We start from the raw sequence: 24509 nt of genomic DNA, 5'->3' as shown, positions 1-24509 counted from the left end.
ATGGAACAACAGACTTGTTCCAAATAGGAAAAAGAGTACATCAGGGCTGTATATTGTCACCCTGCTTATTTAACTTATGTGTAGAGTACATCATGAGAAACACTGGACTGGACGGAGCACAAGCTGGAATCAAGATTGCTGGCAGAAACATCAATAGCCTCAGATATGCAGATGACACCACCCTTATGGCAGAAAGCGAAGAAGAACTAAAAAGCCTCTTGATGAAAGTGAAGGAGGAGAATGAGTGAAAGTGAAAGTAAAGTCGCTCAGCTGTGTCTGACTTTTTGCGATGCCGTGGACTGTAGCCTACCAGGCTCCTCCATCCATGGGATTTTCCAGGCAAGAGTACTGGAGTGGGGTGCCATTGCCTTCTCCGGGAGCCTCTTGATGAAAGTGAAAGAGGAGAGTGAAAAAGTTGGCTTAGAACTCAACATTCAGAAAACTAAGATCATGGCATCCAGTCCCATTACTTCATGGCAAATAGATGGGGAAATAGTGGAAACAGTGGCTCCAAAATAACTGCAGATGGTGACTGCAGCCATGAAATTAAAAGTCGCTTGCTCCTTGGAAAGAAAGTTATGACTAACCTAGATAGCATATTAATGCACCCACAGCTCACAGGGAGAACTGTGATCCAATCCAAACTCCTGACTCAAACTCCACCCTCTTGACTCCTAGCCAGTGCTCCTCCACTGACCCCCAAGGTCTCCAGATAGGAACATTTTGGATACTAATGTGAAAGGTTGTTGTTGAATCACGCGAAGACACCCGGATTCTTGGCTCCTGGAGGAGACGAATTCAATCTGGGGCCAGAGATGAGGCTTGATTGCTCAGAGCTTTTGTGTAATAAAGTTTTATTAAAGTATAAAGGAGATAGAGAAAGCTTCTGACATAGGCATCAGAAGGGGGCAGAAAGAGTACCCGCTTGCTAGTGTTAACAATGAGGTTATATAATCCAAAGAATGTCTGGAGGTTGTAAAGACCTCATCAGACCTACTCCCATAATTTACATTTTAAGATAACACTGTCCTCAGGCAAGATACATCCTTGTAAAGACCAGGTCTACTCCCATAATTTACATTTTAAGATAATAGAAGGTTGAATCCAAAGACTGTCTTTAGGCAGGATACATTATTGTTATGTAATCCTAAGGAATGTGGAGAAAGAAAAAAAGTTTGTCCTTTCTTCCTCCTTGAGAATTCCAGGCCCCTCTCTCCTTGGGGACCCCTAGACTCCCTATCAACCTGCCTAGGAAATGACTCTCTCAAATGTAGATAGCATATTAAAAAGCAGAGACATTACTTTGTCAACAAAGGTCCGTCTAGTCAAGGCTATGGTTTTTCCAGTAGTCATGTATGGATGTGAGAGTTGGACTATAAAGAAAGCTGAGCACTGAAGAATTGATGCTTTTGAACTGTGGTGTTGGAGGAGACTCTTGACGGTCCCTTGGACTGCAAGGAGGTCCAGCCAGTCCATCCTAAAGGAGATCAGTCCTGGGTGTTCATTGGAAGGACTGATGCTGAAGCTGAAACTCCAATACTTTGGCCACCTGATGTGAAGAGCTGACTCGTTGGAAAAGACCCTGATGCTGGGAAAAGATTGAAGGCATGAGGAGAAGGGGACGACAGAGGATGAGATGGCTGGATGGCATCATCGACTTGATGGACATGAGTTTGAGTAAACTCCGGGAGTTGGTGATGGACAGGGAGGCCTGATGTGCTCCAGTCCATGGGGTCGCAAAGAGTAGGACAGGACTGAGTGACTGAACTGGGAGATAGTTAAGGACAAGAAAGCCTGGTGTACTGCAGTTCACGGTTGCACAAAGAGTCAGACACGACTTAAGTGACTGAACAACAGCAACAATACTGGTTATCATCATCATATATTTTTACGGCAGGAACTATTGTTCCCCAAAGCCTTTGTCTTCAATGAACACCTCATTCATGGGAGCCCAGGGATAACTTAATTAGCTGTTTACTGCTGTATTCCATAGCTTGTCACATACCTCTCTCTGAATACGAATGTGACTTCCCAATCGCCTTTAAATCCCAGTTCAGTTCAGTTGCTCAGTCGTGTCAGATTCTTTGCGACCCCATGAATTGCAGCACACCAGGCCTCCCTGTCTGTCACCAACTCCCGGAGTTCACCCAGACTCACGTCCATCCAGTCAGTGATGCCATTCAGCCATCTCATCCTCTGTCGTCCCCTTCTCCTCCTGCCCCCAATCCCTCCCAGCATCAGAGTCTTTTCCAATGAGTCAACTCTTCGCATAAGGTGGCCAAAGTACTGGAGTTTCAGCTTTAGCATCATTCCTTCCAAGGAAATCCCAGGGCTGATCTCCTTCAGAATGGACTGGTTGGATCTCCTTGCAGTCCATGGGACTCTCAAGAGTCTTCTCCAACACCACAGTTCAAAAGCATCAATTCTTCGGTGCTCAGCTTTCTTCACAGTCCAACTCTCACATCCATACATGGCCTAATAACCAATTCTAGATTCCCCCAACTTTCTGAAGTTTTTGTGGCCTATAACCCTTCTTTCTGGTATCAATACCTGAATTGATCAGTGCATTGAAAATGATTCTCTTTCATCAAAACAAAATATTTATGGAATGGTGTTTGGGTAGGGAAATTGAACCCTCAAATCTTCGTGACCTTTAGAGGGTTGGAGCCAGATCATCTGCTCCATATTGTCACCTGGGGACCCAGGATAATGGTGGGTCCACTACTGGTGACATTGTTAGTCACGGTGTCGGGGGAAGAGAGACGTTTCAGTGCCCCAGCCTGGACTTACCACACGCCCCTGCCAAATACAAATGGGCTAGGAAATGCTATTTGCCATCTGCCTGGGAAGGAAGACGGAACTCAACAGTAGTGAATAAGAGCAGTGTTTACTACGGAACGGTAGGAGGCAGTTGAGAGTACTTAGCAAATAGCAGCTGAAGATATATAAAGGGACTATGGGAGGAAACGCACACATGAGATTCTGCTGTAGGTATAAATCTCTCTGAGTACCAACCCTGAATGCATCACTTATTATCTCCTCGCTGACCTCCATACCCTTGGAAACATCTGCCATAATGTTAGTCCTTGACTATATTACAGATAGTCTCAAACTGAACTCCCTTAAGCCTCAAAGTCCCAGGTAGGAGAATTTGATAAGCACAGCAGGTGGTTTAGATCGCATGTGTCCATTTAAGCTGCAGCTGGCAGGGGGAGGAAAGTTCTGCCTATTTCAGATTCCATTCTGGACAGAAGGATGCTTTTGCTTCTTGAATTTAGGACTCCCTCTAAAAGAAGGATGTCTGGATTTGGGGCAGCCAAGACATTAAAATGTGCATTGTATTGTTTGATTTGCATATTTAAGAATTTCATATAAACAGCATCACACAACATATGTCCTTTTTTTCCTGGCTTCTTCCACATTTGAGGTCCATTTATGTTGTTGCATGTGTCAATCCTCTGGTCTTTTCTATTTCTGAGTACTATTCCATTGTATGGACATACCATGCCATAATTTGTTTACCTATTCACTTGTTGAACATTTGGGTTGTTTCTACCTTTTGGCTACTACCAAGAAAGCTACTATGAACAGTCATGAACTGGTCTGTCTATGGACATAAGCTTCCATTTCTCTTAGGTAAATATCTAGGAGAGGACTTGCTAAATTGAATGTTAAGTGCTTGCTTGAATGATTAAGAAATTGCCAAACTGTTCCAAAGTAGTACCATTTTACATTTTCACCAACAGCATGTGAGAGCTCCAGTTCTTGCATCCTCACCAACGCTAGGGTGGTCAGTTTTCTTAATTTTAGCCATTCTAATAGGTACGTGGTGGTAAATATGGTGATTTTAATTTGCATTTGCTAAAGACTAATGATGCCTGTGTGCTAGTCACTTCAGTCATGCCTGACTCTTTTGACGTCATGGACGTAGCCCGCCAAGCACCTTCTCTGTCCATGGTTCTCCAGGCAAGAATACTGGAGTGGATTGCCACGCCCTCCTTCAGGGAAAGATTAATGATAATAAAGACTAATAGGATTTTCTCATATACTTAATTACCTTCTCTGTGTGTTTTGTTTAACTTTTTGGTGAAATATCTATTCAAATATTTTGCCTATTTTTAACTATATTTGTCCCAATCTCTAGTTTCCTTTTTACTGTCTTAATTGTTTTTTCTCCTTTACATTTTATTGTTTAAATTTTACATGTAGGTCAGTAATCCATTTTGAGTTAATTTTTTTTTTTTTGGTATGGTGCAAAGTACTGATCAAAGTTCTTTCTCTCTTTTTTTTTTTGGCATATGTACACCCAATTGTTTGAGTCATTTGTTTAAAAAAGACTATCTTTTTTTTTTCCCAATGAATTATTTTTTCTCATTTGTCAAAATCAATTGTTCATAGAGGTGTAAATCAATTTCTGGACTCTGGGTTCTGTCCCAATAATCCTTCTGTCTATCTTAAAATCAGACAGTGTTAATTACTGTACCTTTAAATATAAAATTATACCAAAATAAAAAGGTTATTTAAAAATATAAAAATGCAAAGGCCTAATAGAAAATGAGCAAAACTATGAACAGTTTACAGAGAAGGAATTACGATGGCTCTTAAATATCTAAAAAGATGCTCAACATCAGCCATAATAAAATAAATGCAGATTAAAACTGCACCGAGATACAGTTCCCACTTTTCAGACTGTCAAATACTAAAAATTTTAGCAGCACACTATATTGATGAGAGTATAAGGAAATGGGTGCTTTCATAAACTGATGGTACAGGTTAAGCTGGAACAATTTCTATAGAAAACAATTCAGTAACATTCATTTGAATTTTAAATGGATTTAAGCTTTGACCCCAAAGTTCCATTGCTAGGAATTTATCCTGCGATGTAGTTCAATGTTAGGGCTTCCCTGGTGTCTCAGATGGTAAAGAAGCTGCCTGCAATGCAAGAGACTGGGGTTCGACCCCTGGGTTGGGATGATCCCCTGGAGAAGGGAATGGCTATCCGCTCCAGTATTCTTGCCTGGAGAATTCCATGGACAGAGAGCATGGCAGGCTACAGTCTGTGGGGTTGCAAAGGGTCGGACGCAACTGAGCAACTAACACATATAGTTCAACATGTGCTCATAGAGCATGTTCAAGTTTTTCCACTGTGGCATTTCTCAGAATAGCTAAGACAATAAACAATCAAAATCTCTAGCAGTATAAAACTGGTGGAATAAATCATGATGTAGTCATATAACAATATATAGTTCACTAGAAAAAGAATGAGTCAGATATATGAGATGTACTGGAAAGATCTTCAAAATGTACTGATAAAGGAGGCATTCAAAGTACTGAAGAGTATTTTCAGTATACTGCTGTCTGTGTGAAAAGGGGAACTATATACTTAAAAATGTATATATGCTTTCAGGACACAGAATAGTTATGGAATAAAACCCAAGAAACTGTCACTAGGGATGATGGGAAAAATTGGTGCTGAGGGAGAAGAAAATTTAGTGTACATTATATAACACTTTTTCTGTTAGAATGTGTCTTTTTTCAAAGAAAAACTATTCTAAAGAAGTGTTTCAATAAGAAAAACTGTTCTTAAAAAAGTGTTTCAATAAGAAAAAACTATTCTTAAAATAGTGTTTCAATAAGAAAAACTATTTTTAAAGAAAATAAGGATGCATGCTATCTCAACACAGAGTGAATATCTCAGGAAGTGTAAGTCCGTATGGTTATCATTTTCTCCATTGTGCTCTTTTGCACTTGACAAATTTTAAAGCATGGAAATATGTTTCTTCTATAATCAGAAAAATAACTACTTTTAAAATATTCTAAGAAAGCGTAAGAGGAGATTAGCTTTCCCTGGAATAATGGGCAATGCCTAAAACAAGATGAAGAAAAAGATGTTGCATTTTCTTCTGTCATCCCTAAACACACATGGCACACCATTCAAAATGCATTTCTAGAGGCAAAAGTCATCAAGAAAGGAAGGAAGAACAACAATGGAAACTAAAAGCAAAGGATTTTTAAGTCCTTTCGTTTTTCAAGTAAGAAAAATTCTACCATCTGGTAGCCTTGAGTACAACTTCCTACCAAATGTATCATTATGACAGTATCATTATGACTTTTAAAGTTCTCATAATAAAAGGGTGGTGACATCACCATTAGCATAAAAGACTCAAACACCTGAGAAGTATTGCACAATATCTGGTTTTTCTTTTAGAATCCCTGAAATATAATGCTTGGAAAACATCCTAGGACTTTTTCTCTTTATATCACCAAAACTAAAGGTAAGGCTCTTAGGAAGGAAAGATATGAAGGTTTGGATCATCTGGCAAATTCCCAGATAGGGATCATCCCCAAACTTCGGCCTTGAGAATACACTGTACAAAATAAGGCACACATCAATATGCTACTGGCCTTTAGAAATAATGTCAGTGGGGCTTCCCAGGTGGCTCTAGTGATGATAAAAAAAAAATGTCATTGAGGGCAGATTGTCAGAAAATAATCTGGCTAAATGGAATCTTATCACAAGCATTTCTAACTGTCCTGAATTTTTTTTTTTTTTTGACTGTGCTGTGCAGCCTTCAGGATCTTAGTTCCCAGACCAGGGATCAAACCTCTGCCCCCTGCATTGAGAGCACAGCATCTTAACCACTGGACTGCCAGGGAAATCTCTAACGGTCTTGGATTTTAAAGGTGGCCATTTCACATTGCAGAGACACTAAAATTGTGCCCAGCTAAAGCATTCATAATGTGGTATTATTTATACAAAAATTATAAGACAGAAATGTAATGCAAGCCACATTTGTAACTTGAAATGTTGCAAATGTGAAGCTACACAGCAAAAATGTAAGAGAATCATAAAATTCACTTTAATGATATATTTTACTTAATCCACAATATTCAGAATTTCTTTTCAACATGAAGTCGATATAAACATTAATGAGAGATTCCATATTACTTTTTCATACCATGTCTCCCAAGTCCACTGTTGCATTAGCAACATTTCAAGTACTCACTAGTCACTTGGTGCTAGTGGCCACCATGTTGGAAGGCACAGATCTAAAACATCCTGCTCACGGAATTCATGTTCAAAAAGTAAATATCAGAGACCTCCACTTTACTCCAACACATAACCTACAGGCAGGACCTATTTTTGGATGATGAAATCAGTTAATGCTTGTAAACCATAACCCTTAACCTGACCAAACACCTTCAACACAAGCTCAGTAATTGGTTGAAGCCAACTATTCCATTTAAGAGCTTACTGCCTTTAATTTAAATTTTAATCACTGTTCACAACACTGGTAGCTCAGACAGTGAATAATCTGCCCGCAATGCAGGAGACCTGGGTTAGATCCTGGGTCAGGAAGATTCCCTGGACAAGAGAATGGTTACCTACTCCAGTATTCTTGTCTGAAGAATCCCATGGACAGAGGATCCTGGTGGGCTACAATCTATGGGGTCACAAAGAGTCAGACATGACTGAGCGACTAACACTTTTACTTTCTCACTTTCACCTTCGAAAGAGTGTTTTTAGGTTTCTGGTACTCTAGACTTTGAATAAATTACCAGTCAAAATCTTTGTGAGGAAAACACATGTATATATACGTATCAGCTTTGGAGTGGAATATATCTAATGCATAATGATATCATCATTAGTAGCCCCATTTTATCATCACAGAAGCCTAAGTGAAATAGAATGAGTTTCATTGAATTTCATTTATGCAAATAGGATGGACTTTGATAAAGGACTATGAAAAGAGTGGGCTTCCCTTGTGGCTCAGCTGGTAAAGAATCTGCCCGCAATGCAGGAGACCTGGGTTTGATCCCTGCATTGGGAAGATCCTGGAGAAGGGAAAGGCTACCCACTCCAGTATTCTGTCCTGGAGAATTCCATGGACTGTATAGTCCATGGGGTCACAAAGAGTTGGACAAGACTGAGCAAATTTACTTATGAAAAGAACATCACAGGACTTTTGCACCTAATCTAAAATGAATCCCAACTAAAGGGCTCACCTTATGGGTGATTTCTCCAGTACTTCAAACACAATAGGTGGTTTTCCTGACTCAGGTTGGCTTTCTGCCTAATGCTGAGCATTCTGGAATCAGACACTTGGACTGATGGCCAAATTTCCGCAAATTAATATGTTATTAGAAGATGGCAAGAAAGTTGTTTTCTACTCCGCAAAAAACTTTTTCTCCTCTTTCTTTTCTAGGAGACAATGAATGCCAAATGGAAACTGCTGTTATTGATTGCATTGGCTTTATCCTTGCTGTTGATTATGCATCGTTCTCAGTAAATACAATAGACTGATGAGTTATTATAGTTAATGACTGGCAGAGTTGATCTAAAATGCTGAGTGTTGTTCAAAAACTATTAACAAATATCCCCTAAATTAATCAGGAGTTACTTTCCCTTTGGGGAACAAATAAAATCATAAATACATGAATTCTTTCATTTTTCAACATTCAACAGCTATTTATTGAGTGCCTCCTTTGTGCCAGGCCCTAGTACTCAGGAACAACACAAAGTTACCACTCTTATGAAGCTTTACATTCTAGGTGGAGGAGATGGACAGTAAGCAAAGAAATATTTAACATAATGTCAGGAGCATTGTATTTTATGTCATAACACTATAAGAAAGAAATTATGCAAGATGAGAGGATTGAGAGTGTTAGGGGGCTATTTTAGACACACTTTAAGTTATATCAATAATCCTTCTAACAGAAAAAGACTCAAAGTAACCTCCTACAGAAACACGCTATACTGAGAAATAAATTAGTTAATCTGCTAAAATTCTCACAAAAAATTCAAATCCTTTCCTCCTCCATGGGCTTCTTTTCATGATCCTTTTAAAAGGAGCAATGCAACGCTCCTGGCGCTATTTGACAATCAGCTGAACTGTGACAGCTAATACCTTTTAAAATGAACCCTACTGCTTTGGTTTTGTGTTCTGTGTGTTATTTGCCCTTTAGAGGTATTGTGCCTTAACAGAAAGGACTTGTGGTCACATGTAAGAGTATTAATATCATCCTTTTGAAGATAATGTGCTTGCTCAAAAAGGAAATAATAGACCATAAGCTCATTGCAGGCCTGGATTTCAGAACTGTAATATCATGTCAGAAGGAGATGCCATGTATTCCAGAATAGGAGCATTGTACCTGGCATATAGTAGATACTTAGTAATTATCTGGCTAACAAGTGAGTGAATGAAAGGATCTGAATTCTAGATTTTTTTGGTTATTCAATTGCAACGGCAATTTTTCAAATTTAACACTAAAATGCCTTTTTATCTTGTATCCAAAGAATAAAGAAGAACCTAGAGAAGATAGATTACTGCAGGTAAGAATCTTTTTTCTATAAGTACCATACAAACTGCATGGAGGGCAAACTGACTGGAGTCAAGTGGGTTCTAATGGTAGTGGCCGTCAGAAAGACCAGAAAACTAGACTGACCTCTCTGGAGGCAACGCTGACAAATGTGGAGGCATCAGTTCAGAAATATTTTATGCACACACATATATGCATGCAGACGAGTTTGCATGAATATCTTCCAATTTTGCTCACTTGACACACTCATTTGCTTAAACCAGATAAGTTTTTGACATTTTCTATGGTTTAAGTATGTATCTTTGTCCAGGATGATATTTTTCTTTAGATGGACAGCCCTTTTTAGTCAATCATGTTTTCTACCATTAACCATTGTGTAGGACCCAAGAAATTAGTGAAACCAACCTTAAAAACAACTTTTTTTTTTTTTAAAGTTCTCCACTTGTCACTGTATAGTTTTTAATAAAGTTGGACAATTTGTATTTTGAAATAGCACAAATCTTGAGCAGTCCTATAAGGAAATAACTTCAGTTAAAAACATCTAGGAAGTGTCAAAAGATACACTTTAAAATGTTCTTTAATATTTGATTTTGAAATAATTATAGATTCACAGGGGTTGGAAAGATAGTATAAAGAAGTTACACATAACTTTGATCCAATTTCCCCCAGTGTCACATCTTGCACTCAATAACAATTCAATTCAATAACAAAACAGGAAATCAATGTTGGGACAATGTATGTATATAATTATATGACATTTTATCCCACGTGTAGATTCATGTAACCACCACAGAAAATCAAAATACAAAACTATTCCATCACCACAAAGATCTCCTCTGAGCTACCATTTATACTCATAGCCAATTCCTCTCCCCGACTCTCCCTGAATCCTAGGAGCACCAAATTTATATTTTTATTTAAATCTTGCATTTTCAGAGGCATCCTCTGATACTGCTCCAGCTTGAGGTTTCAGGTTCTCAACTCTGCCTCCTTGTTCGTGTAGGAAGAGTCTCAACTCCTTGTTACTAATGAGTGGGGTTGAGAGTTTAGGTTCCTTACATGGTCTCCACTGACACTGACCACAGGAAGATGGCCACGCTGCTAAGCAGTGGTGAAGGTTCTAACCCCCACTACAGCAGTGAGGAGGGGAGGGAGGCCTCATACAGTCTGGCAAGCATGGAAGTTTTAGCTCTTCACTTGGTCTTTGCTGGAGGGATGGATATGGGGCCACAGTTATTCTGTTGTACTGGGCTGGAGTAGAGTGAGTAGTCTCAGAGTTTTCTGTCTTGCTAGGCTGCCCTTTTCCTGGTCCTTTAATTGTAAAGAGCAGGCTTTTCCAAGGTTTTTTTTTGTGTTTATACCCATTGACATTTCTGGGTTACTGGCTTCTCTTGAACTCGATCTGGAATACCTATGGCAGAAAACCCAGGGAACTCACTGCCATGGCAATGCTTGAGTTCTGGGGTGCCTGCCTGAACTGCCTTCTTTGCTTTCAGAGTCTTCTTTTGTTTGCTTTATAAACAATGTCCAGGGTTTCTTGCTATTTTTAAGGGTGGTTGTTGTTAGATTGCTAAGTTGTGTCTGACTCTTTGCAGCTCCGTGGACTGCAGCACACCAGGTTTCCCTGCCTTCCATTGTCTGCCAGAGTTTGCTTAAATTCAAGTCCATTGATTTGGTGATGCTATCTCATCATCTCATCCTCTGCCACCCCCTTCTCCTTTTGACTTCAACCTTTCCCAGCATTAGGGTCTTTACCAATGAGTTGGCTCTTTGCATCAGGTGACCTAAGTATTGGAGATTCAGCTTCAGCAATAGTCCTTTAATGAATATTCAGGGTTGATTTCCTTTAGGATTGATTGGTTTGATCTCCTTTCTGTCTAAGGGACTCTCAAGAGTATTCTCCAGAACCACAATTCAAAACCATCAGTTCTTCAGTGCTCAGCCTTCTTTATGGTCCAACTCTCTCATCCGTATATGACTATCAGAAAAACCATAGCTTTTGGACCTCATCTCACATGCTAGCAAAGTAAAGCTCAAAATTCTCCAAGCCAGGCTTTAGCAGTACATGAACCGTGAACTTCCAGATGTTCAAACTGGATTTAGGAAAGGCAGAGGAACCAGAGATCAAATTGCCAACATATGCTGGATGATCCAAAAAGCAAGAGAGGTCCAGAAAAAACATCTACTTCTGTTTTATTGACTACACCAAAGTCTTTGAGTGTGTGGATCACAACAAACAGTGGAACATTCTTAAAGAGATGGGAATACCAGACCACCTTACCTGCCTCCTGAGAAATCTGTATGCAGGTCAAGAAGCAACAGTTAGAAGTGGACATGGAAAAACACTGGTTCCAAATTGGGAAAGGAGTACATCAAGGCTGTATATTGTCACCCTGCTTATTTAACTTACATGCAGAGTACATCATGTGAAATGCCTGGCTGGATGGAGCACAAGTTGGAATCAAGATTGCCAGGAGAAATATCAATAATCTCAGATATGCAGATGACACTTATGGCAAAAAGTAAAGAAGAACTAAAGAGTCTGTTGATGAAAGTGAAAGAGGAGAGTGAAAAAGTTGGCTTAAAACTCAAAATTCAGAAAACCAAGATCATGTTATCCAGACCCATCACTTCATGGCAAATAGATGGGGAAACAATGGAAACAGTGACAGACTTTATTTTGGGGGGGTCCAAAATCACTGAAAATGGTAACTGCAGCCATGAAATTAAAAGAAACTTGCTTCTTGGAAGAAAAGCTATGACCAACCTAGACAGCATATTAAAAAGCAGAGACATTACTTTACCAACAAAGATCTGTCTAGTCAAAGCTATGGTTTTTCCAGTAGTCATGTATGGGTGTGAGAGTTGGACCATAAAGAAAGCTGAGTACGGAAGAATTGATGCTTTTGAACTGTGGTTATGGAGAAGACTCTTGAGAGTCCCTTGGACTGCAAGGAGATCCAACGCAGTCCATCCTAAAGGAAATAAGTTCTGAATATTCATTGAGTGGACTAATGCTGAAGCTGAAACTCCAATACTTTGGCCACCTGATGTGAAGAACTAACTCATTTGAAAAGACCCTGATGTTGGAAAAGATTGAAGGCAGGAGGAGAAGGGGACGACAGAAGATGAGATGGTTGGATGGCATCACCGACTCGATGGACATGAGTTTGAATAAGCTCTGGGAGTTGGTGATGGACAGGGAGGCCTGGCGTGCTGCAGTCCATGGGTTGGAAAGAGTAGGACATGACTGAGCGACTGAACTGTACTGAACTGATACGGACCTTTGTTGACAAAGTGATGTCTCTGGTCTTTAATATGCTGTCTATGTTTGTTATAGCTTTTCTTCCAAGGAGCATGTGTCTTTTAGTTTTACAGCTATAGTCAATGTCTGCAGTGATTTTGAAGCCCAAGAAAAGAAAATCTGTCACTGCTTCCACTTTTTCCCCTTCTATTTGCTATGAAGTGATGGGACTGGATGCCATGATCTTGGTTTTTTTAATGCTGAGTTTTAAGCCAGCTTTGTCACACTTCACTTTCATCTTTATCCAGAGGCTGTTTAGTTCCTCTTCACTTTCTGCCATTAGAATGGTATCATCTGCACATCTGAGGTTGTCGATATTTCTCCTGGCCATCTTCATTCCAGCTTGTGATTCATCCAGCCCCACATTTTGCATCATACATTTGGCATGCGTGTTTGCTAAGTCACTTCAGTCAAGTCCAACTCTTTGCAACCTTGTGGACTGTAGCCTGCCAGGCTCCTCTGTCCATGGGATTCTCCAGGCAAGAATACTTTCTCTATGATCCAACGAATGTTTGCAATTTGATCTCTTTGCCTTTTCTAAACTCAGCTTGTACGTCTGGAAGTTTTCAGTTGGCATTGTCTTTTGGGATTGGAATAATTGACCTTTTCCAGACCTGTGGCCACTGCTGAGTTTTCCAAATTTGCTGAAATATTGAGGGTAGCAATTTACCAGCATCATCTTTAGGATTTGAAATAGCTCAGCGGAGTTCCATCACCGCCACTAGCTTTGTTCATAGTAATGCTTCCTAAAGCTCACTTGACTTCACACTCCAGGATGTCTGGCTCTAGGTGAGTGACCACATCATCATCATTATCTAGGTGATTAAGATCTTTCTTGTATACTTAGGGGTAGAAATAGGGAAAATTAGGACTATTCCATTTTTATGGAAGCACAGGAAACTAAAAGTTATTCTTATTTTACAAAAATTCCCAGTTTATGAAAGAGAAGTCCCCTCATAACCTTGTTAATTATGTAATTAACTTAAAAGTATAATAAAACCTTAGTGTATCCTATCTTTAAGTGGAAGTCAAATATGAACATCCAGACCCCTACTCCAACTCCTTTATTTTAAAACATGAGAGTATTTATCACATAATAAGGTAGTAATGTTTGATAAATTAAATCTGCATTTTCTATGAATATGCATTATTTTCTGGCTCTGTTAATTTTTAAAATATATCCCCTCCCCCCAACCAATACTGTTCCTTGCCTTTCTGCCCTTGGTCATAACCTCTTCACCCTACACCACTTTCCTAGAGTAACCCTTATTATTTCAGACTCAATTTACATATTTCTTCTACAATTGGTTTTCTCTTAACCCCAAATTTAGGCTGGATGCCCTATTTATATGCTCTCATGGAGATCTGTTTTCCCCATTAGTACTTATCTTTCTTACCATCTTTCCTGCTCCTCTATCAGCTTCCTGAGGACAGGAGGTGATCTAAATGCTCATAGTTATAGAACCAGCAACATGAATTTGTTGAGTGAGCAGATTACTCTTACATGATTTTCATTTTGTACCTAGGGATCAAGAAACAGAAGAACCTCAGCTCTCAGACTGGTTTAATCCTAAGTAAGAACCAAAAATTTTACTCAAAAATAATAACAATAATATAAAATTATAATAATGCATTAATAATGTAATAACATTATATTAAAATAACATAATAATAGTATAAATATAATTCTATTTGAATGCGGAGTTTTTTTTTTTTTCATCATCAAATTGTAGCTAAACTGGGAGGTTTCCAGGACTTGGATTTTTCACTTTTAAAAGTTTTTATATACAATCCTAGGACCTATTTATCAAGAATTAGGCAATTAAGGGTCATAATGAGAAAGCTATTGTCTGGTTTAACGTTCCTGGTTTTATTAGGGGAAAAAAATCTCTTTAGTAACAGCTTGAAAAATGTCATTAATAACTCCTCTTGATTTTGGCATTAACATTCAGGGGGAAATCTTTATAATGGCTGTATACAATAATTTAATTATTAACCATTTCCTGTTGGTTTTATATTGTTTGCAACTTGGGGGCTATTGTAGGTAATATTTCAATGAATAACCTTGTACATATATTTTTGTTAACTGCTGTGTGAATTTATCTATAAGATAAATTACCATCATGGAGTCATTAGTTTAAGAGGATATAAACATTTAAAATATTGCTTTAGGTTGCTAAATTGCCCTTTAATAGTTATACTATTTATTTTCTAATCTATAGAGGATAAATGTTAATGGAGTGGAAAACATTTTGTAACTTGCAAAGCTTAATTGAAATATCTACATTCCATTTGTATTTCTATAATCCTTACTGAATTTGAGCATTCTCTATGTATATTATTTGTTTATATTTCATCTCTTTTTTGTATTTATATTTTTAATGGATTGCAGTTGCAGAGAATTAGATTAATAATAATCCTTGCTTCATGACTCACTCTCATCATTATTCACGCAAAATTCACTTTATTTGTGTGTTTTTTTTTGCTTATTTTTAATGAAGCAAAAATTACAAGTTCTATAACTTCAACAGGGCTTTCCTGTGATGGTTCAGTGGTAAAGAATCCATCTGCCAATGCAGGAGACACGGGTTCAGTCTTCCTGGGTTGGGAAGATACCCTGGAGAAGGAAATGGCAACCCACTCCAGTATTCTTACTTGGGGAAATTCCACGGACAGAGGAGCCTGGAGGGCTACAGTCCATGGGGTCACAAAAGTTTGGAAACGTCTCAGCAACTAAACAGCAACAATAATAACTTCAGTATCTAGCTTGTGTCCTTTTTAATACCCCCACTCTATCTCCTTGCCCTACCCCTTGAAATAACCACAATCCTGAATCCTGGTTCATCATCCTCTTGCATTCTTTTTTTAAGTGTAAATTTTAATCTTCCAAGTGTATTCTGGGAAGTCAATTTTAAAATTTTAGTTGTTTATGATTTTATACCCAGGATACCATGATGTATATACTCTTCAAGGACTTATTTTTTCCCTTAAAATTAGATTGCTAAAATTCATCACCAATTTGCATATCACTGTCATTCATTTTGATGGCTGCATAATAATTGACTGTGGAAATATACCACAATTTGTTCATATACTGCTTGGTCAAAGGGCACTTGAACTGTTTTGAGGTTTTTGCTGTTATGAACATAAAGAACTAATACTCTTTTAAGATACCTTTCCGAGGAGTTCAAAGAGTTTAAAATAGAAAAAAATTTATGGATAAAATAGCTGCCCAACATCTTCAACATTTGTCTCCCTCACTCCACCCCTGGCCTCCTTGATGTTGCACAGATACACCAAGTAGGTTCTCACCTCAGGGCCTTTGCATGTTCTGTTTTCCTCTGTGTAGTTAAATGGCTCATTCTCTCACTTCCATCAGGATTCCACTCAATGTTGTTTTATCAGTGATGCCTTCTCCAACTACTCATTTAAAATGGCACCTCCCATTCCCTTTTCCCTTCACTCTGCTTTATTTTTCTCCATTGCACTCATCAACTTCTGACATAATACTTATTGGCAGGTTTATTCATTTAGTATCTGCCTCTCCCAATAGAATGTACCTAGAAAAAAAAATCCTATACATAGTAGACACTCAGTATTTGTAGAATAATACATGAAACATCTTGACTGATTGAAATGATAGCACTTTCATAACACAACAAACCATTACATAATATTTGTAATAATATTGGTAGTAATGGTAATAATGGTAGAAGGCATTCTTTAATTAGAGGGTTTGTGATTTATTATTAAGCATCATATACTGGCTTGCAGTCTAAAATGAAATGACCAGAAATTCCTTGGAGGTCCAGTGGTTAAGATTTGGTTCTTTCACTGCCATAGACCCAGGTTCAATCCCTGGTCAGGAAGCTAAGATCCCACAAGCTGTGCCATGTGGCCAAAATGATAGTAATAATAATAATAAATAAAACTTAAAAAAACCCAGCTGGATAACATCTAATAAAAATGAACACACATAAACAGGAATCCTACTTATAGGACTAGCTGATAAAAATAACAGCAATGATACATAAGATACAAGATTAAGAAAGTTTACTGTATCATTTTTCATAGTGAGAAAAATTCCAGAAATAAAATGAATACCTATCCATAAGGAAATGGCTATATTCCACATTGTGGAATATTATGCAGCCATTAAAAATGAATAAGAACCTGTGCAGAAAAACCTGGAAGGATTTTCACAAGGTTGTATTGAGTAAGAAAATCAAAGTGCAGATAAATGTGCAGTTTCATTATTGTAAAACAAGATTTTAAAAGTCTGGATACACATGTGTAATTATGTATATGTGTATATTATTCACATACTATTATTCACAACTCAGAGTTGGCACTTATTGCTGGGAAATATTCATGTCATTGAGTCCATACATAAACTCCACTGGAATCCAAGTATCTGGGGCCTCACTCTATACAGACACTAAGCCAGCCACAAGGGAGGCAGACAAGGCATGTGGCTAACATTTGGAGGCAGGTCATCTTGTCCACCTTTCAGAGGATGTCCTCTGGCCAGATTTGCCTCTCAGGGGAAGAGTTTAGTACCGATAGTCTAAATCTGATTTAATGACCACAATAAATCTAATGACTCTTCTTCCTCTTCTGTTTTATCAAACAATTTCTAAACACATGTTTTTGATTGCTTTCTGCTTTCAGAGATGCTTTTTTCTTTCATTCGGGCAGCAAATCTTTGATCTAATGAGGAAAGAGAGAATCTTCAAACCCTTTCATTGTCTCAAACAGACACTGATTCACATCTGTAGCCTAATTTCTAAGTATTATCACTTAGAAATTGTGACAAGGCTACATCTGGCCAGTTTTAAGATAGAGTCTGAGACTTATAAGCCAAATAGAAGTGACTGACTATTAATTTTAAGAACAGGGAGGGTTCAAATGTATACAAAATAGACAAATGTATAAGCTAAAACAGTAATAGGGGCAGTTTTGAAGAATTTGTTATTATATTATAACTAATATACCATTAAGGGTCTACATATCCTAACCATAATGGGTCTATTTCTGATTAAAACCTGTGATCACTAATAGCAAAATAGCTTCTCACTTTGTATTCAGTTCCTTCCAAAATGAAAGGTCTTAATTGACTTTAATAGTTTAACACCCTGCCTCCAGCCAAAATATTTATTATGAATACTGTGGCTTCTGCTGTCATTTTGTTATTATTACAAGCAAGTCCAATATCATTCTTCCTTTATGAACTAATCACATTTTCTTCCAGGTGGCAGTGATGGGGGCCTAGCATTAAGGAGAAATGAAAAGAGAATCCTTTGATCTTCTAGGAAAAGAGGAGGAAGAAAAAGGAAAGGACAAGTTGGGGGTTGGGGGGCAATATAAGGAGATAGTGGTGCTGTCTGCTTTAGGAACAATCAGAGAAATGTTCAGACACTGGGCTACTTTAGTTTAAGTTGTAGTCAGAGCTCTGGTGGCTCAGCTGGTAAAGAATACACCTGCAATGCGGGAGACCTGGGTTTGATCCCTGGTATGGGAAGATCCCCTGGAGAAGAATACCCACTCCAGTATTCTGGCCTGGAGAATTCCATGGACTGTATAGTACATGGGGTCACAAAGAGTTGGACATGACTGAGTGACTTTCACTTTCACAGAGCTCGAAGGAAAAAGTCCCTGGGCTTAAAAATCAGTATGGTGTAAGGACTGAAGTAAAGATTTGGAAGCCTGGGGCTGATCTTGAAGCCTGACTCTGCCATTTATTAGCTGTGTGATACTGAGTAATTTACCCAAGAAATCTGTGACTTAAATTCCCTCATATGAAAAATAGGGATGATAATGGAACTTATAGGGCATTGCAAGGATTAAATGAATAATGGAAAAAGCAAAGCACTTTATCACCATTCCAGGAACATAGTAGGCACTTGATAATCATTAGTTATTATCACTTGGACAACAACCTTTCCTCTCATAATAAAGTGGTACCTGATTGATTTGTTTCTTGTCTGTTCAACAGAAAACGTCCTGATGTAATAACAACAACCAACTGGCTTGCTCCAGTCATATGGGAAGGAACTTACAATAGACCGGTCCTGGAAAAATACTACAAAAGGCTGAACATCACCATAGGCTTGGCTATAATATGTGTTCCTGGAAAGTAGGCACTACTAATTAATAGTCACTTTTTTTTTTTTAATTTTGGGAAGAAATGTGGATAAACAAGCACCCATAGACTTTCTACATTTAGAGAGCTATTTATGAATAGCTCTAACCATTATTTCTGGCTGACAGTGTAATTATTTTTAGTGGTTATTTTCTTCAGCCATATCTGAATCCTTAATACTATGTGGGAATCTTTTCATTTATATCCAGTTAGTTTTCACAACAAACTCGATGGTTCTTCTCAGGCCCACAAGATCACTACATTCTCTTTCACTAACCAATACATTTAAGTTTTAGACCCAACTGCTCTACCCTTACCTATTGATGGTTCTTAAGCAACAACGATGGGCTTTGCAGATGGTGCTTGTGGTAAAGAACCCATTTTGCTATTGGCAAATACAGGAGACATAAAAGACGTGGGTTTGATCCCTGGGTTGGAAAGATCCCCTGGAACAGGGCGTGGCAACCTGTTGCCTAAACTCGGCCTCTGTTCACCTGTGCCAAATAGAAACAAGGAGACAGAATTTTGAGTGAAGAAGAAAAGAGTAGCTTTTATTGCTTTGCCAGCAAAGGGGGCCCCAGTGGGCTCATGCCCTGAAGGCCATGTGCCCCACCTTGGAGGGGGTAGTAAGGAGTTTTATAGTGTTCAAGGAGCAAAGCGTGATCAGCTTGTGGACAAGTCTTGAATTGGTTGGCCATCAAGGTGAAGTTTCAAGCATCATCAACCTGCCTCAACCAGTCTAGGGTATATGTTCTTGTGGTCAGCAGTTTTCATCTGGAGGGGGTTCTGCTTCCTATAAAAACAACTTAGGAATGTGTGTCATGCCTTTATATCTTTCAGGAAACTGAGGATTTGGTGATTGTTATGTAGCAGAATTATAGTCTAAATTGTTACCAGTTCCTTAGCCCAACAGCTATTCTTTGCTTCCACATCTTCACATTTCCCAGTCATTAACTCTTGAGTCAGCAGTTTACTTCAAAAGACAAGGATGCAGGGATTTGCACATGGTTTCAAACCCACTCCAGTATTCTTGCCTAGAGACTCCCCTTGGACAGAAAAGTCTGCTGGTGGGCTACAGTCCATAGGGTCACAAAGAGTTGCACATGACTGAAGCAATGTTAGCACGTTTAAATGACAGGTAATTTCCTGATGATTTCCAGCAAAATAAGTCTTTTTTGTTATGTGTTTGTTTGTTCTTCATGTTTCACAGGTTTTCAAATCAGAGCTTGACTGAGTTCATCCAATCTGCAAATAAGCACTTCATGTTTGGCTACAATGTTATCTTTTACATCTTGCTGGATGGCTTCTCCACCATGCCTTCCATAGTGTTAGGTCCCCTTCGAACATTTAAACTATTTTTATTGGTCAAAAGTGGTATAGAGAAAGATTTTTATTTCACATACATGACGAACTTATTTAACTACATCATATCACACATCCAGTATGAAGTCAACTTTCTCTTCGTTATGAATGCAGACCAGATCTTCAAGGACGATTTTGGAGTGGAAACCCTGGGAAAATCTGTAGCTCAACTTAGTGCATGGTGGTATTTTAAAGATGGTGACACTTTCCCTTATGAGAGAAGAAGTAAATCAGCAGCTTTCATCCCTTTTGAAGAGGGAGATTTCTACTACCATAGTGCAATTTTTGGTGGCACAGTTGAGGAGGTTTTAAACCTCATTGAAGAATATCAGAAAGGAGTTATTCAAGACATTGAAAATCAACTTAGCAGCATATATGAACATCACCTAAACAAATATCTTTTTATCAAGAAACCGACTAAGTTATTATCACCAGAATACAATTGGGATCCAAGTTTTAGAACCCCTCCGCAAATTAAATGTGTCAAGATAGCATGGCAGTCAAAAAATATTTGATGGTTGCATTAGTGGGTTTGTGGATTAACAACTTCATTACAATAATTCCTCAAATATGAGACTCATTAAAATTTTCAGTTTTAGGAAATTAGAAAAATGTGCAATCTTCCAAAATAAACTGTTTTTCTCCTTCCAACTTTGAACCACCTAAATATAACTTATGCTGGATTACAAATAAATGAATATTAACTAATGTTAATGCATAGTGATGATGTTATATATGATTTAGTTATAGATATATATTATAAATAATGTAGAAATATTTTGGAGGCATAAAACAAATGTTTTATGAAGAAACACATCCAGATTCTAGTTCAAAAAATAATAATAGAAGGATAGATAAATAAGTGGATAGATACACACATAAATACCTATGGGATATTTTTTTAAATTGATTATTTTTATTTTTGAACGCATTAGGTCTTCTTTGGTGGCTCAGATGGTAAAGAGTCTGCCTGCAGTGCGGGAGACTCGGGTTCCATCCCTAGGTTGGGAAGATCCCCTAGAGAAGGAAATGGCACTCTAGTATTCTTGCCTGGAAAATCCCATGGGCAGAGGAGCCTGGCGGGCTACAGTCCATGGGGTTGAAAAGAGTCGACTCGACTGAGCAACTTCACTTGCACTTTTGGGTCTTCTTTGCTGCATGTGGGCTTTCTCCAGTTGCAGCGAGTGGGGCTCCTCTCTAGTTTCGGTGCAAGAGCTTCTCATTGTGGTGGCCTCTCCTGTTGTAGAGCATGTGCCCTAGAGCACTGGCTCAGTAGTTGTGGCTCATGGGCATGTAAAATCTCCCCAGATCAGGGATGTAACCAGTGTCCCCTGCCTTGCAAGGCAGATTCTTAACCACTGGACCACCAGGGAAGCCCAGGGATAGGTGTAAGGGAAAAAAAAAATTGTCAACTCATTCAATTACTTACTCAGGTTTTTAGTGTTGAGATATATATTGCTTGTGATTAATCTGCTGAATTAGTATTCAGTCTATCTGCTGCTGCTGCTGCTGCTAAGTCACTTCAGTCATGTCCGACTCTATGCGACCCCATAGAGGGCAGCCCACTAGGCTTCTCTGTCCCTGGGATTCTCCAGGCAAGAACACTGGAGTGGGTTGCCATTTCCTTCTCCAATGCATGAAAGTGAAAAGTGAAAATGAAGTCGCTCAGTTGTGCCTGACTCTTAGCGACCCCATGGACTGCAGCCTTCCAGGCTCCTCCTTCCATGGGATTTTCCAGGCAAGAGTACTGGATTAGGTTGCCATTGCCTTCTCTTCAGTCTGTCTAGTACCTGATTAAACTTAGGTGGGCTAGAGACATTCTAACAAATATGTATCTTACTTTTATTGTTGCAAAGACGTTGAGTTCATTTTTTAAAATGCTACAAGAATTTTATTTTTTAAAAAGTTATATATCTACTTAATTTCATGGTAAATATATTAGATGCCATCGGGAATAGAAAGAATGTTTCAGAAATGTATAATGTGCCTTCAAGCAGCCTACAGTCTAGCATGGGAGATAAAACTAACTACAAATATCTCTTTCAACAAGTTCAAAAGTACCAAAAACTCATAAGGAAGACATGGCTAAAATAGTATGATGGTTCAGAAAAGGGAGTTATCACCTCCATAATAATCTTTAATCAACCCTGAATATTCACTGGGAGGACTGATGCTGAAGCTGAAGCTCCAGTACTTTGGTCACCTGATGGGAAGAGCTGACTCATTGGAAAAGACCTTGATGCTGGAAAAGATTGAAGGCAGGAGAAGGGAATGACGGAGGATGAGATGGTTGGATGGCATCACCGACTCAATGGACATGAGTTTGAGCAAGTTCCGGGAGATGGTGAAGGACAGGGAAGCCTGGCATGCTGTGGTCCATGGGGTTGTAAACAGTCAGATGGGACTGGACAACTGAACAACAAAGAATCTTTAGGTAGTCATATCCACTGTTTCCATAAATTAGTGAGGCATTACAGCACAGTTGTAAGAACTGGAGGTTCTAAAGTCAAAAATAAGTCATTATTTTAAGCCTCTTTTATGGGAGAAAAACTGAGTCTTAGTAAATAGTCTATAAAAGATAAGAATTATTGGTTATTAAAAACACTAAAACTGTAAGGAATAATGATGATGACTGTAGCAGTCTCTTATAATGGTCTCCAATGATCCCCATATCCTGGTATTCATGCCCTTATGTACTGCCCGCCACCCACCCCACCCACCTGCAGTATGAGCTAAATGTAGTGACTTCCTTCCAACCTATACAATATGACAAAGATGATGGGGTGTCCATCCCATGATGAGGTTACATAAGGTTGTGATTTCGATTTTACTGAGCAGACCCTCTTTCTTGCTGTCTTTGATTAATCAAGTTGAAATATTGGAGAGACTTTCTCAGCAAAGAATCAAGGGCAGTCATCAACCAACAGCTAGAAAGAAACTGAGGCCCTCAGTCCAACAACCCTCAAGAAACTGAATTCTGCCAACAACCATGTCAGTTTCAAAGCAAATCTTTCCCCAGTTGAGTCTTCACATGTGACCTTATCTTCAGTTAATACCTTAATTGCAGCCTTGTGAGAGATCAAGAAGAAGAAGAAACCGTGCCCAGATCCTTGAATCCAGAAACTGTGAGATAATAAAAATGTGTTGCTTTAAGACATTAAGTTCTGGGGTAATTTGTTGAACAGCAATAGATAACTAATACAGATACCGTACCTGAAAGTGGGGATAATGACACTAAAAATTCTAAAATTATGGAGTGATTTAGGAACTAGATAGTGGATGGAAGCTGGGAAGATTTCCCAGCACATGACAGAACCCATATTTATCTGAACAGACTGTTAGTAGAAATGTGAACTTTGACGATGCTGTCAGTGAGAGCTCAAAAGGAAGTGAGGAACATATTACTGGAAACTGTAGGAAGGGAGATCTTTGTTATGTAGAGACCGAAAGCATGACAACATTGCCCCCTCCAGTTATATGGAGAACAGAACATGTACCTGATAAGCTTGGTTTTATAAAGAGATTTTTAAGCTTCCTTCTTGCTGTTTATAACAACATGTGAGCAAATGAAGTGAGGAAAGAACTATGAAATAAAATAGCCCACTTTATTTTTTGAATTAATTTATTTTTTATAATTTTTAAAATTTTATTTTATTTAACTTTACAGTATTGTATTGGTTTTGCCATATATCAAAATGAATCTGCCACAGGTATACATGTGTTCCTTATCCTGAACCCTCCTCCCTCCTCCCTCCCCATACCATCCCTCTGAGTCATCCCAGTACACCAGCCCCAAGCATCCAGTATCGTGCATCGAACCTGGACTGGCGACTCGTTTCGTATATGATATTATATATATTTCAATGCCATTCTCCCAAATCATCCCACCCTCTCCCTTTCCCACAGAGTCCAAAAGACTGTTCTATACATCTGTGTCTCTCTTGCTGTCTCGTATACAGGGTTATTGTTACCATCTTTCTAAATTCCATATATATGCATTAGCATACTGTATTGGTGTTTTTCTTTCTGGCTTACTTCATTCTGTATAATAGGCTCCAGTTTCATCCACCTCATAGAACTGATTCAAATGTATTCTTTTTAATGGCTGAGTAATACTCCATTGTGTATATGTACCACCGTTTTCTTATCCATTCATCTGCTGATGGACATCTAGGTTGCTTCCATGTCCTGTCTATTATAAACAGTGCTGCGATGAACATTGGGGTACACGTGTCTCTTTCAATTCTGGTTTCCTCAGTGTGTATGCCTAGCAGTGGGATTGCTGGATCATAAGGTAGTTCTATTTCCAGTTTTTTAACGAATTTCCACACTGTTCTCCATAGTGGCTGTACTAGTTTGCATTCCCACCAACAGTGTAAG

General features: G+C 38.6%; 1 protein-coding gene across 1 annotated transcript; it reads left to right on the top strand.

Moving 5' to 3' along the window:
* Positions 1-6163: 6163 nt before the first annotated feature.
* On the top strand, positions 6164-20837 carry LOC525099 (N-acetyllactosaminide alpha-1,3-galactosyltransferase-like 1). Its single transcript, XM_024999755.2, has 6 exons — positions 6164-6275; positions 8208-8287; positions 9299-9334; positions 14152-14199; positions 18621-18761; positions 19978-20837. The coding sequence occupies exons 2-6, from the start codon at positions 8214-8216 to the stop codon at positions 20642-20644; spliced, it is 966 nt and encodes a 321-aa protein (XP_024855523.1). The 5' UTR covers positions 6164-6275; positions 8208-8213; the 3' UTR covers positions 20645-20837.
* The last annotated feature ends 3672 nt before the right edge of the window (positions 20838-24509 follow it).

The sequence above is a fragment of the Bos taurus genome, chromosome 11, assembly GCF_002263795.3.
Source record: "Bos taurus isolate L1 Dominette 01449 registration number 42190680 breed Hereford chromosome 11, ARS-UCD2.0, whole genome shotgun sequence".
Lineage (NCBI taxonomy): Eukaryota > Metazoa > Chordata > Mammalia > Artiodactyla > Bovidae > Bos > Bos taurus.
Note: the sequence above shows the minus strand (reverse complement) of the source record. Positions and strands in the feature narration are given on the sequence as shown.

Excerpts from the sequence above, each read along its gene's own strand:
- LOC525099 (XM_024999755.2), top strand. The coding sequence starts at position 8,214 with ATGAATGCCAAATGGAAACTGCTGTTATTGATTGCATTGGCTTTATCC. Across the intron at positions 8,288-9,298 it reads TTGATTATGCATCGTTCTCA|AATAAAGAAGAACCTAGAGA; the intron begins GTAAATACAATA and ends TTGTATCCAAAG. Across the intron at positions 14,200-18,620 it reads TCAGACTGGTTTAATCCTAA|AAAACGTCCTGATGTAATAA; the intron begins GTAAGAACCAAA and ends TCTGTTCAACAG.